General features: G+C 57.8%; 1 protein-coding gene across 13 annotated transcripts in view; it reads left to right on the top strand.

Moving 5' to 3' along the window:
• The window catches only part of HDAC4 (histone deacetylase 4), a 290,984-nt gene that overhangs the window by 252,860 nt on the left and 24,774 nt on the right, over window positions 1-13,350 (top strand). For 11 of the 13 annotated variants that reach the window (XM_036857353.1, XM_036857354.1, XM_036857352.1 and 8 more), the window contains 6 exons: window positions 1,059-1,105; window positions 4,957-5,064; window positions 7,119-7,174; window positions 8,849-8,936; window positions 10,589-10,708; window positions 11,434-11,531. In XM_036857353.1, the coding sequence (XP_036713248.1) occupies window positions 1,059-1,105; window positions 4,957-5,064; window positions 7,119-7,174; window positions 8,849-8,936; window positions 10,589-10,708; window positions 11,434-11,531 (517 nt within the window). The remainder of the gene's footprint in view (window positions 1-1,058; window positions 1,106-4,956; window positions 5,065-7,118; window positions 7,175-8,848; window positions 8,937-10,588; window positions 10,709-11,433; window positions 11,532-13,350) is intronic. The other 2 variants (XM_036857351.1, XM_036857350.1) reach the window with 1 other exon arrangement.

The raw sequence follows: 13,350 nt of genomic DNA, 5'->3' as shown, positions 1-13,350 counted from the left end.
ATGGCCACCCAAGCAGAGCTGGTGCTCGGGGTCGGGAGAGGGCAGTGTTGGGAGTGAGCCCTCCCCGCACCGGGCCCGGCTCTGCCAGGTCCAGAAAGCAGGCTCCCAAGCTGGGCTGTGGAACCGGCCAGGAAAGGCCTGGGGGTCGCGGTGGGAGCGAGGTGGAAGGGGGGCAGGGAGCGCCGGCTGCACAGAGAGGCTCTCCCGGGTGGGGGCAGCTCCTGAGGGTGTCGGCCAGCTGGAGCCTGGGCTTCACACTTGGCCAGCCCGGGGAGGGAGCCTGGGCTTCACGCTTCGGCCGGGGAGGCGGGGGTGGGGAGCGGTGCCGCCCTCTGGTCCTGCGTGACGGGCAGGTTTTAGGCTAGTCATCTGCCAGCACCCGCATCGCACTGAGGAAGAAGACAGTCCCTGTCCTTGTCACCGAGGCAGGCCTGAGCCTCGTGGGACGGGGGCCTTGTGTCTGCAGCGTGGGCCCCGGGCAGGCCTTCCTAGACGGCCAGGTTCAAGGCTGTGTGGTTTCTTAGCTGTGCACCATCCCAGGGAACTTGGAACACTTGTACATGGGGAGGGGGCTGCTGTTACATCCCGAAAGACCCCTCCGTGTCTAAAGGGCTCAGCCGGGGGGTTTAACCCCAGGCCTCTTTCTCTTGCTCACAGCTGGGGAGGGCGGCCAGAGCTCAGAACTGAGAGCCAGTGTTGGGGGCAGGGAGCTCTGCGTGGTTCCCTGCCAGGTGCAGAGCTCGGGCTGGAAGCAGAAGCCTCCGTGGGGTCCCCCCACCCCGTGAGGAGTGGGCTGTTGCCATGGAGAATGCGAGGGCCCTCCGCAGGGGCTGGGCCGGCTCGGCCCAGGACCCACCACCAGCCAGATGCCGCCCTGGCGGCGCCACACGGTGATAGTGGTACCTTTGAAGCCCGTTTGCCCCTCCGTACGTGGGACACATTGTGCATCTTCCGCAAGTGTCAGAGCGCTGTTGAGGCATGGCCAGCGCCGTGCTCCCTGCAGGCTGGGGCGCTGGGTGACCCTGCCCACCTGACCTTGGCTCTCCTTCTCCCTGCAGGCTCGCTAACATCGGTGTTTGTCAGGCTGCCCTGCGGTGGTGTCGGGGTAAGTATTTCTTTAATGTGTAAATAATGTCCTGTTTGTTCTCAGGGTCCTGGTGGCCACAGAAATCGCTGCCTTGCTCTCCGCAGAGCAGGTAATTGTTGCCAGGTGTTTTCCATAAACAGGGCCTGCGGGGCAGGGCTGCCCCACCGCTCACACGTGTGGCTTCAAAGGCCCTGTGAGCCTGTGAGCATTTTGATGGCGGGTCTGGGGCACCTTCCTCCGAGGAAGGTCGTCTGGCACCACGGCTGGCTTTAGGAAACGGGATCTGGTGTGTGGGCCTGTCTCGTCTGACCCACCGAAGCAACAGTCCACTCGTCCCGGCTCAGGTCGTGAATCCATCACCTCACGGGGTGTGTGTTGATCCCGTGTCCGAGCTCCAACCCGAAGCCCCAAGTGCAGGTCTGACCGTGGGCACGAGGTTTATGGGCCACGTGGGGTGGGTCGAGCTGCTTCTCCGGGAGATGGAGCTCTTGAGCAGACCTGGGCAGGTAGACACGCAGGAGAGCGCCAGCATCTTGATTTAACTTGGGCTTTCCCTGCCCGTGATGGGGGCGCAGAACCCGTCTGGGCACCCACCCCTCCCTCAGCGCAGCGGAGGCCAGGTCTCCGCAGCCAGAGCTTCTCCTTCAATCAGGAGGGGCTGTCCCCCCGCCGTCCTCTGGATGAGGGAGGGTGAGGGCAAGGACCAGCCCCCTCCTGGCCAGTCTGCTAGCCGTGGAGCTCCCCAGCCCGGGAAGTGCTGCAGCCGGTCACGGTCGCAGAGAGGCCGGAGGACCTTGTGGACAGCAGAGGTGTCTCGGCTGGAAGCGCGCATCAGCGCGGTGTGAGCATAATGACAGATCGCAGGGTGAAGCTCGGGGTCTGGATTCCGTTATGGAAATGAAACAAAATTGTTTTCTTCCTGAGTCTTCACAAAAATCGCTGCTTTGAAAATTATCCCGTCAGAAAGAGCATAAACGGCGTTTATTCATACCACCACCAGGCCCTCCTAGAGTTATTGTATTTTGTATTGTAAATAGGCTGCAATCTCTTAATGCGGGGCAAATTTTTGGCCAGACTTGAAAAGGCTTGGCTTTGCACTGCCCTGCGGCAGCATGCTGTGCGAGGCAGGATTTATAATTTGCAAATGAAAGCGAAATGGGGACTGGGCCTGGGGCCTTGAGCCAGGTGGCCCCTCCCCGGTGTGAAGTCCAGATCCAGCCCCCAGCAGGCTACCAGCGCCCACCTCCACATCCAGGCACAAAAATGCTCTGGAACACGGAGACGTGGAAAATCTCACCAAGTCGAACCCGGTCGAGAGGGGAGCCCGTCAGAATAATTCGTGGGAAGTGTGAACCATAGGGTGTCTCAAGGGATTGTTCACTTTCAGTTGTTTTCTGTAACTACCCCAATAGGAGGGCAGAGAATCGCAGTGCCGGCCCTCCCGCCCGGCTCAGCGTGGACTCGCCATGTTGCTGGTGCAGCCGCAGCCCTCTTGGGCCTCTGAATCTCCTTCCAGAGCTGGGGGCCGGCCCCCCGGGGTGTTGTCAGGGAAGCAGAGGAGACCCCAGGGGCCCAGGTGTGGCTGGGAGGGTGCAGGTCGGCTGGTGAAGCAGGGAAGGAGAGGGTGTGTTGCTTCCCCTGAAGCTACTTGAATTAACATCTAGGCTCTGTAATGGAGCTTTTAAATGGTTTTACCTTTTTTTTCCAAGCCAAATAAGAGAAACTTCTGCTTTGCTCACCTCCTGGTTATTGCATTTCCCTTCCAGCCCTGCCCTGGCAGGCCCTGGGGGCCCCGAGTGCCATGGCTTCTAAGGTCCGTGGCCCACCCAGAGTGGCCACCCCGAGTGTCCACTGGAAATCTCTGTAAGAGGTCTCCCCTTCCCTGTCTTCACCTTTTCTCCGTCTTTGCTGTAGGGGATTGTGGAGTAGGCCCTTTGCTCTTTCCCTTGCTTCCTGCTCCTGCATTTGTGGTCGCCCCAAGCAGGGCCGCCTCGTACTTCTGGAACTCAGGGCTCCAACCCGACCATCCCACGTTGGTCCCTGGGGAGCTGGTGGCCAGAAGCTGGGGGACTGAGACCCCGAAGCAGTGGGAAGTGCCGTCAGGTTCTCTGGAGACAGTGCAGTGGGGCTGGGGGTCCGTCCCTCACCCTGGACGCGATGTTACAGGACCTTCTGGACCCTGGGGTCACGCGGGAGGAGAGCAGAGCACAGAGGCCCTTCAGAGCCCATGGAGGGTCAGTCCCTTTCCCCACCTGGCTCTGGTTACTTAGCCTAAAACCCAAACCGTTGCATTTGGAGGAGAAATAATCTGCGTAGTTTTGCCCAAACCCCCTTTGGTCCTCAGGGGTGCGGCCTCTCGCAAGGCCCAGGCAACCGGTCGGATCCTCCTACCAGCTCTCGCTTTGATTTTATTGGATTGATTCTTCGGCTGAAGCAACTGGTCCAGAATATTCTAGCTGAGTGGCTACTTCAATGAGTAACAGCACAGTATTATTTAGAACAGAAGCCGGTCTTTGAACGTTGAATATTAATGCTGTGGAGAGCGCGCTAAGTGCAGAGCGTTCTGCTAACATTTGGAAGCTATTTAAAGAACATAGAGGTTTGGTCATTGAAAAGAAGAGCCCGCACGGAATAACACTCCTCAGGAAATAGCTCGAGCTGCTCGTAAATGTATTTTAAATCATCTTGCTTTGAAGATGAAGCCCCAAGACTTCATTGAAAGAAATCCATCCGCACCACGTAATGATCAGGGCCTTTGTCAGGTGGGCAGGGGCCTGGGCGCTGACCGTGGCTGGGCCGGAGAGGGGGTGCCGGGCCCTCACCTGCGGCTCAGCCTCTGTGTCCGGGGCCCCGAGCGTTCAGCGCTTGGAAGAGGTTGCCGTGGGAAGGAGGGTCTCGCCCAGGCCCGGCCGACTCTGCTGCAGGTGGAAGGGCTTAGTCCTCGCAGCTTCCCAGAACCCTCTCTAGGCTCGGGCATCCACAGGAAGGGCACGCGAGCCCCGGGTGTGTGCGGCCGAGGCACCAGCTGCCCTGCCCTGGGGATGGCAGCGCCCTTGACCTGGAACCAGGGGCTCCTGCTTTATCGTGGCCCCTGCTCCCCGCCCCCCAGGCTCCCGCAGGAGACTCAACCTCCGCAGAACTGACGCGTCAAGTCTGTGTCTTCTTTCCTGCCCACGTTAGCTAGAGTTTAAAAAATATATCTAATGTGTAAGTAAATAAACCAACACACAAACAGAAGTTACCTGACAGGTTTGTGCCACACACGTTTTTCTGTTGGAAGGGGAACAGCTACCTGGGCAGGTGTGCCATCCCCTGGGCTGAGCCCCCTGGTGTGTGTCCAAGAGCCTGGATTCTCCTCCCCTCACCCTTCCCCGTGCCGTCCCTGTTAACGACTCCTGTCAAACGCACGGAGCTTCTCCTTAAATCCAGCATGAAATAAAGTCATAATTTGGAGGGACCTCTAATTCTAACACTTGCTACATTTGCTTTTGCTGATTGTTAGTGTAACTCAGCTGCAGTTGCAGTTAAAAAAAGAAGGGAACTAGGTAACCTTGACATCATGACTCCTAGCACGGAGTATTTTGGAGCAATTGAGAAAAGAAATGACACCTCAGAAAGGGGTAAGAATGCAGGCATGCTATTTTTGGTGCATTCACTGTTCTTTTTCTGTTTAGTATTTTTTGGCGTGTCTTCAAAAAAAAAAAAGTAAGCCCGAATGAGGGCTGGGTGTGTTCTGTAATTAGTCAAGGAGAGACGGCAGGCTCTGGTTTCAGAGGCCGAGCACAGGGGCCCCTGGCTGCGCGGCCACCCGGCCGGGATGGGGGGCGACCAGGGACGCCGGCCTTACCGCGGGCGTGGTGTCTTCACAGGTGGATAGCGACACCACGTGGAACGAGGCCCACTCATCGGGGGCGGCCCGCCTGGCCGTGGGCTGCGTGGTGGAGCTGGTCTTCAAGGTGGCCACGGGGGAGCTGAAGGTCAGTGCGGGCCAGCGGGAGGGGTCCTGGGAGGACACAGCCCGGGGAGGGAGGGAGGGAAAGCCCGCCCGCTTCGCTCCCCCTCCGGACAGGCACCTGGCGGCTGTGACGGGGAGTAAGGGCGGACCCAGCTCTGTCATCACCGTTGAACCCAAGGGGACTTTTCCCACGCTTGTGAAAACACGTGTAACGATACAGCATTTCTCAAAAGAATTCGATCTCGGGAACACTCTACATTCTTACGGTGGCTGAAAAATCCCAAAGAGCTTTTGTCTTTATGAGTTGGGTCATCAGCGTTGACCACTCATTAGAGTTTAAAACTGAGGCTTTTAAAATATTTATTAATTTAAATATAATAATAAGAGCTTAGTCGCTCAGCTGGACTCTCACACCTGCTTCTGCTTCCGTGTCTGGTGACGTGTTGTTTTAGCTGAAGCACATGAAGAAAATCTGGCCTCGCACAGATGCAGAACTGGGGAAGGAGGAGTATTTTAATAGCTTTTCCAGATAATTGTGGGTATTCTTCTTTGATGCTATGCCAAAATTCAACAAGTGGCAGCTTCTTGAAGATGCGTTGCAGTGTGGACCCTAAAACAGCATCAGCGAGCTTGTCCTCCTGCACAAGAAATTCCATCAGCCTCTCACGTGGAGCCGGTCATTTATCCTGACGTTTGCACAGTGCATAGTTGTTTGGAAATAGGGGCTCACTGGATCATAGAGGTCTTCCAAATCTTGACACATTTTATTATACGGTGTCCAAAGCATCACTAATCTTTGAAACCATGAATGCCACCACCCATCTCATCAGGAAGGTCTTCTCAGTGCTGGGAAGAGCTGGGCCAAATACAAGTTTTCCAAAGTTCTCGGTTTCATGGGAAAGCTCAAATCCCACCCCTGACAACAGCAGCTGTCTGTCATTTTCTTTGAGGTGACAGTCCCGCAGGTTATTTACACGCCTCCCCGTCTCTTTGCACGGGTGTTAAAAAGACATCGAGGTTTAATGAAATTGATAAGTTCTACTGCTTCATCGGGGCACTGACATGGAGCTTCCTTCTCCCTGCAAACGTGTGTGCCCGGGCCTCCTCCTGCCACCCTACCCGAAGGCCACCCGCCATCGTTGCCCGCCGCCAGTTAGCTCTCAGCTCCGCAGGAAGGGCACAGAGCCTTGGGGTTGCTATGCAAAGGCTCCCAGGGCATGGGACCCCTGGGGCCCAGGTCCCCATGCAGAACCGCAGTGCGGGGTCCTGTGCAGGAACGGGGAGATAGTTGGGCAGCGCCAGGCGTGCCGAGGCGGGGCTCCCACCAAGTGTGCCCCCCCGTCCCCCCGTGAGCTGGTCTCTGCAGCAGGCTGGGTACACTTCCCACGCCCGGTCAGCGTGGTCCGCGGCCCATGGGTCTCTGTTACAGACCTCGACCGCACAGCTTCCTGCGCTGGTGAGACCCGGGGTGCCGGTCTAAACCGTTTTTATCATAATGGCTGCAGGATGGTTTGCAGAGGGTTCTTTTAAAGCATAAGTGTGACTCAGGGGTCCTAAGCAGGGGTGGGGGCTGAAGCTCCTCTCCAGCCTCTGAGATTTTCCTTCTAAGCGTTGGTGATTGTTTTCTGCGTCGCTCAGTCCCCTGGGAACTGAGCTGCACTGACAGGGCACAGCATCTGCAGCGGCCGAGCCGTCTCCGTTTCATCTGCGTCCAGGGTTCCCGGCAAGTTGCTTCCTGGGGTTGCTGGTTATGGTCAGAGGGGGACCGGGGCGCCCCTTCCACTGCTACCCTGATTCCCCAGCTGAGCAGCTCCCAGCCTTGCCAGCAGGCTGTCAAAGATAGAAAATCGGGGATGGACTCACCTTTTATCTTAGTAATTTGTGGTAACCAGCAGGCCTCGTTCAGAGAAGGGACCTAGATGTCTTTGAAGTGCTTACAGCCAGCCCTGTATCCTGCGCTACGTCTGTGTGCCCGGAAGGCAGCTGGAAACCGTGTCCTCACGCACACTCTGCCTTTTCTCACTGACCTGAAACCAATCTTTTGTCCCCATCTCTCCGTTTTGGTGTCGCGCGTAGAACGGCTTTGCTGTGGTCCGCCCCCCAGGACACCACGCGGAGGAGAGCACGCCCATGTAAGTACACACGCGGTCGCTCTCGGGCAGGGGACGTGCGGCATTCTCGCGCCTGCCCGTGCACGGTCCCCGAGCGGCCGGTCCAGCGGGGCGTAACTGTACGTGCAGCTCGAGCTGGTTATGGTTGGTCCCGGTGAAGGGATGCAGGGGGCGGCGTGTGGAGGTGTGCAGAATGGGAGGCCGTGTGTGCAGAAGCGAGTCCAGAGGAGTCGTCTGGTTGTCAGGCCTGGGAGAGGGAGCTTCAGCTGCCCCAGAGGAGTTCTCGTGGTGCTTCCTCGTTCTAGAGCTTTCACAGTCAGGCCTCAGGTCTGCTCACGTGTGGCCTTCCATCTGACCTGCTCACGGCTTGGCACCGTGAGGCTGAGGTCCCAAGGTCATGACCACAGGGGTCAGCTCTCTGGCCTGTGTTTCGGGTTGTGGACACCCTGACTGTGCACACGAGAAGCTGGCCGAGGTGGCGGGGTTGACGTGCGGATTCAGGGTCCATCCTGGTCGAGGAGAAGCCGCCTGGGGGGAGTCACAGGACTTGACCCGGGGAGTTGTGCGCAGAGTGGACGCAGAAAACCCTCAGCGAGCGTGATGTCGGGGGCTCGCCCTCGGGCCCCGAGACAGCAGACACCGTGTTGTGGGTCGTCAGGACGAGGGGACGGGCGGTGGCGGGGGGAATGAGCCCTGGTTTGTCGGCTGGTGAAGCAAGGACGGTGCAGACAGAGCCGCGGGGAGAAGCCGGAAGCGCGGGGGCAGCGCTGCACCAGGAGCCTGGCTTTCAGCCAATGGGCGGCGGAGCCCTCGGCCGCCTCGAATCCCCAGTGAGGGCGTCGGGGCCGGGCTTCAGGAAGGGACCCTTCACCGTAAAGGGAGCTGTCGTCCCCACCGTGCGGTCACTCCCTGGCCCGGAACGGTCCACGTGACCGAGGAGCGGACGCTGATTGTTTGTGGCATTTCGCTGAGTCACCTTTCTAATTCGAGTCTGAGCTGTCAGATACTCTGAAGGGTGGGCGCAGATGGACCGAGATGGAATACGGAGGGACACGTCCGTGGAGGCTCTCGGAGACCACACCGTCCTGGGGCCAGCGCGGCCGGAGAGGCAGTGGCTGCTGGGACGCTAGGCTTCCCGCCGGGCAGCCTACAGCCCCAAAACAGACCCACCCAGGCTTCTCATTGTCTTTGGTGATTCAGGCAAAGGGAAATTCAGGTTTAGGAGATTTTCGTTTTTACTTGACTCACTTTCTCAGCTTGTTTTTCCCGTTCTCTCAGAGACTGTCTAGAATCATTGTTATACATCTTAGAATATGGAAAGATGCGCAGTGAGCAAGTCAAATGAGTAACTTCGGTGTTCTGTGGGCCTCGGTGCCTCTTGACAGGTCGGTCAGTGCATGTTCTGGGAGATGCCTGGGGGCGTAAAGTGAGAGGGACTCTCTCACCCTGGGAGCGCTGGCAGCCTGCACGCAGGGACCGTGTGTGTGTGTGTGTGTGTGTGTGTGTGTGTGTGTGTGTGTGTGTGTGTGTCAATGATCAGCATCAGTTAACGTTTCCAAACCACTTGATCGGGAGCCACGTGTTCGCCCTACCTTCTTAGACCCTCGTGGGATTCTAGAATGTTCTATCGCAAGTTGAATAAAAACTAATCAGAGCCCGGAATTTGTCTCTGTTTCTCCTGATTCTCGCCTGCAGGGGCTTCTGCTACTTCAATTCCGTGGCCGTCGCAGCCAAGCTTCTCCAGCAGAGGTTGAGTGTGAGCAAGACCCTCGTGGTGGACTGGGTGAGTGGGCCCATCCTTATCCCCCCACCAGACAGTGGGAGAGGGAGGCGAGCTTTTCCGTCTCCACTGGCAATGGGATTTGGGGACCTTAACTTTCTGGAAGCTACCTCAAAGATGCAGAAAGTAAAAGCCCAAGCCTGTTAGGAGTCTGTTTGACAGCTCCCATCAGCCAATCCTGCCAATAACCCGGCTCCTGAAGTGTCTAGAAACAGGCCCGTGGTTGAGGGCAGCAGCCGAAGGGCAATCCTTGCCAAACCTCGCTGGGAGGCAGGAGTGCAGGAGCGGGTCGAGCCTGGACCTCAACAGGGATCAAGTGTGTGGCCCGCCCTCCCCGAGCCAACGTGGCAGCTTTGCGTCACTGTCACTCCCGGTGTAAAGGCCCTCGCTGCTTCTGCAGAGGGGAGCCAATTTACGCTGGTTTAACCTCCTTCCCATTTTCCCATGGGAGGGGTCACATCTGACAATCCCACTGCCTCAAAGGGTAAACTCTATGAAAAACGCTATAGAATAACTGAACTCCAAAAATAGGTATACGGAGTCTTATGCTACAGGTGGGGATTCTAGGTGTTCACTTTACTCTTCTTTTTTAAGCCATATATGGTGGGGGCAGGGGGAACATTCTCTTTGGTATTTAAGATTTATTTCATCATTTTTTTTTAGTTCAAAAGATCAGGTACGTTGGGTGGGATTATCTTTTATGCTGTGAAGTCCTTCTCCTTTGGGAAAAGAAAAACCAAAACACAGCCCAGGACGCCCCCAAGCTCCGGGCGGCGGGCAGTGGTCAGGGGGCCCTTGGGTGCCACGGCCGCACAGCGTGGACTGCGGAGCCCGGTCTTCACACGCCCGGTGCCTTGTCCCCGGGGGCCCTTCCCTCAGCGCCCCTTGGGGAGCAGTCAGAGATGCTGGGCACGTGTAATAGCTGAGTGCTGGAGAAGGTGGGCGTGCCTGAAGCACCCGCGGAAAGTGGATGCTCTGTCTGGTGCTGTCGCAGAACCGCGTGTAAGGGCTCCGCTGTCACGTGGAACAGCGCACAAGTGGTGCGTGAGTGCCAAGGCCCTGGTGTGCGCCCCTCGGCGGCGGTGGGCCTCAGTGGGATCCAGCTGGTTCCTCACTTACAGCTGTCCTTCCACTTTCCTACAGTGAGCACAGAGAGCTCTCATAAATAGGATAAGGATTCTGAGCAGTTCCCCGGGGTTTAAAATCACGGACTCGTGTGCAGCCCTCAGTGTGCACGCTGTATGCAGCAGGCCGCCCTGCTTGTGTGGTTTCCACACGTGGTCACTGTGATTGGGAGAAGCGGTTTGTCGTTCCTGTTTGGGGCCTGGCACCCCCGTCACTCCGCCCCGGGGATGGTCTCCCGTGTACCCCAGGGTCCGGTGCGGAGCAGGTGAGCGGCCGTGGTCAGCAACCTCCCTCGCTCTCACCCTCCGGGCTGTGACAAGACATTGATCAAATGACTTTGCCTGGAAAATCGCGGCCTCCGGGGAAGCTGAGACACGCGCCAAACCTGCCCCATGGGGTGCCGCGGGGGTGAGGAGGACGCCCCCTGGGGCCTCTTCCTTCTCTTCCCTGGGCCCCAAGGGCCCCGAGCCACAGGGCTCATCAGCCAGGGCCCGAGGGCACCTGCGCTGAGTCAGCCCCCGCCCTTCCAGGACGTGCACCACGGGAACGGGACCCAGCAGGCCTTCTACAGTGACCCCAGCGTGCTGTACATCTCGCTGCACCGCTACGACGACGGGAACTTCTTCCCGGGCAGCGGGGCACCTGACGAGGTGAGAGGGGCTCCGTCCCGCGCTGGGCCTTGGAGGGGGCGTGAGAACAGGTGTGGCCACACCTGCGACGCAGAGCAAGGGCTCCCAGCGGGGCTGGGGGGCAGCCGTCAGCCTCGATTCCATCGCGTGTGCCCACACGGGCTTTATCTTGTCCAAGTACAGACGGAAAACAGGAGAGGATTCTGGTTCTAATCCAGACAGGCTGCAGGGTTTACGAGCGGGTGAGAGTGGGGTGCCCTCGTCCTGCAGGAGAGGCTGCCGTGTGCAGTCACAGCGCATCTCCAAGCCACACCTTTCGTCCTGTCCCTTGGGCGGGGGCCATCCTCCCGCCTGTCCGGTGCCACACGGTGGGCCCCGGAGCGGCAGGATGCTGCGGGACACCCTGATGCCCCAGCAGAGCCCCCCACTCTGAACAAAGAGGCCCCGACAGTGGGGAATCCCACCCAAGGAAAAACGATCGTCTGCCTCTGGGTCTCCTTCTGGGAAGGAAGTTGGGAAGGACAGCCTTGCTCGCAGGGCCCTGTGGGTGCACACTTCCGGCCCCTCCCCTGGGCAGGGCAGCCCCACACACTCCACCCGTGGAGGGGGACGGGGGCCCTGCCTCTGAAAATGCTCCATCGTTGAAGGCAGTGTGTTGGGGCCTTGGGGACCCGGGCGGGCTAGGGGCGCACCAGCGGGGCCGCCGGGGTCATGGTCTGTGACGCCCATCTCTCTCCTCCATGCAGGTGGGCACGGGGCCCGGCGTGGGCTTCAACGTCAACATGGCTTTCACCGGCGGCCTTGACCCCCCCATGGGAGACGCAGAGTACTTGGCGGCCTTCAGGTAAGAGTTCCGGCTTCCTGCCCCATGGGGCATTTAGGGAACAATCGGGAATTCCCCGATAGTGGCTCCAGCTGTTGCGGGGTTTACTGTTTTCCTTTGACCTTCATCTTCCTTCGTGAGCAAGCCCCCCCCGCGACACGGTCCCCGGGCAGGGCCCTCAGCGCCGTGAGCATGCGTCTGCAGGGACCAACCTTTCTGTCTCTGCGTTTTGGAGGAACGGGCTCTGGGGCTTCTCCCAGTTTGCTCTTTAAGCCAAAGGTGGCATCTTCAAGTCTGTCTTCTCACCTTCTGTCTGCAGTGTTCCTGTCTTGTGCATTAAATGAAAAACAGGAATCTGTCTCGGGTCTTAACAGTAAGAAAGTGATGGAGACCGAGGCAAGGTGTCAGAAAGTGTTGTGTTAATGAAAAGCGGGTGCTTTTCTAATCGCCGTAATCTCCTAATTTTTCTTCCAAAAAACCTTTTGTGAGATAATGGGAAACAGAAATAAATATCCCTCCTTTACTGACATAAAAATCGAGAGACGACTCCCCATTCATCCCGGTTCCTTCACGTCTTGCTAGGCGGGTAGAATCGGGCTGCAGGGTGATGTTGTAAAACACAGTGTTTGCCTTTGTCATCAAGTGGTGATTTCTGCTTTGATCTGGGCCAGATGGAAGGGATTCCTGTGGCCAGAAATGGGTGCTCAGAGCATAGGTTTCCTTCTCCTGCTGGAGAAGGAGCAAGTGGCCTGGGGGGCAGCACCTGCCCAAGTGCGAGTCCCGGGGGCCCTCGGGAGGAGGAGAGTTCTGTTTGGTGGCGAAGCCGACAGACCTTCAGTCTTGGTTAAAAGCACCACGTCTGCACCAGGCATTGGAATCCCATGAAGTTTCCAGGGGACTTTTCTCCCTTCCTCTTTGACTACGTGCTCTTGCTGTCCTGCATGCAAGCGTGTGTGGTGTGTGTATGTGTGATGCACATGCCTCTGTGTGGACACGTGTGTGTCTGTGTTGGTGTGTGTGTGTCTGTGGGTGCGTGTGCACGTGTGCGTGTCAGCGCAAGTGTGTCGTGTCTGACGGGTGAGATTCCAGCAAAGGACACACCCGTAAAAGTTTGGCCGAGGACCCTGCCTCATGCTGGGGGGCGGGGGGCAGCAGAGGTCATGGGTCACGTGACCCCTCGCAGCATCTGCTTCCTCATCTGGAAACTGGGTCCTGGTCCCCAGCCTCAGGGTGGGTGTCCGGGTCTGGTGATGCAAAGGTCTGGCCCCAAGGGTGGCTCGGCCGACATGAGGCCTCTTCCCCAACCACTTAGCTCATAGAAATAACGGCTCAACAATGAAACTGGTCTGTGCAAATAGGAGTCCATCACCTCCTTAGAAGGCCTGCCCTGATCATCACCTGGATCGCTTTTTCCTCTGATCTCAGTGGTTTAATTTTGTTGTTTGTTCCTCCTCTTGATCAGATGTAATGTAATGTTGACATTTGCCCTCCCTTATTTAGGGGAGAAAGACTCCCCCAAACGGATACCACATCTGAAAGCTGCTCATGTACATAGTTAAGTATCAGCTTCAGGAAATCTGAACCCACCATCACTGCGGGGTTGTCACTGCCTGTCCTGAGATGCCCTCCGGCCAGCAGCACTTTGTCACCTCCCCCCAGAGAACCGGCCCTCTTAGGGGGCTCCCTTAGAGGTAAAGGGTCTGGACTCCGTGTAAGAGGCATAGATAGAGCCCGAGTGAACTCTGGGGCCTCGTGGGACCCAGTGTCGCTGAATTCTGGTGAAGGCAGAAAAGGCGGGGCTTTCTTTAAACTGTGGATTAAAGCGATAAAAACAGTGGTT

This window comes from Balaenoptera musculus, chromosome 7 (assembly GCF_009873245.2).
Source record: "Balaenoptera musculus isolate JJ_BM4_2016_0621 chromosome 7, mBalMus1.pri.v3, whole genome shotgun sequence".
NCBI classification, from domain to species: Eukaryota; Metazoa; Chordata; class Mammalia; order Artiodactyla; family Balaenopteridae; genus Balaenoptera; species Balaenoptera musculus.
The sequence above is the reverse complement of the archived record's forward strand: the minus strand, read 5'-3'. Positions and strand labels throughout refer to the sequence as shown.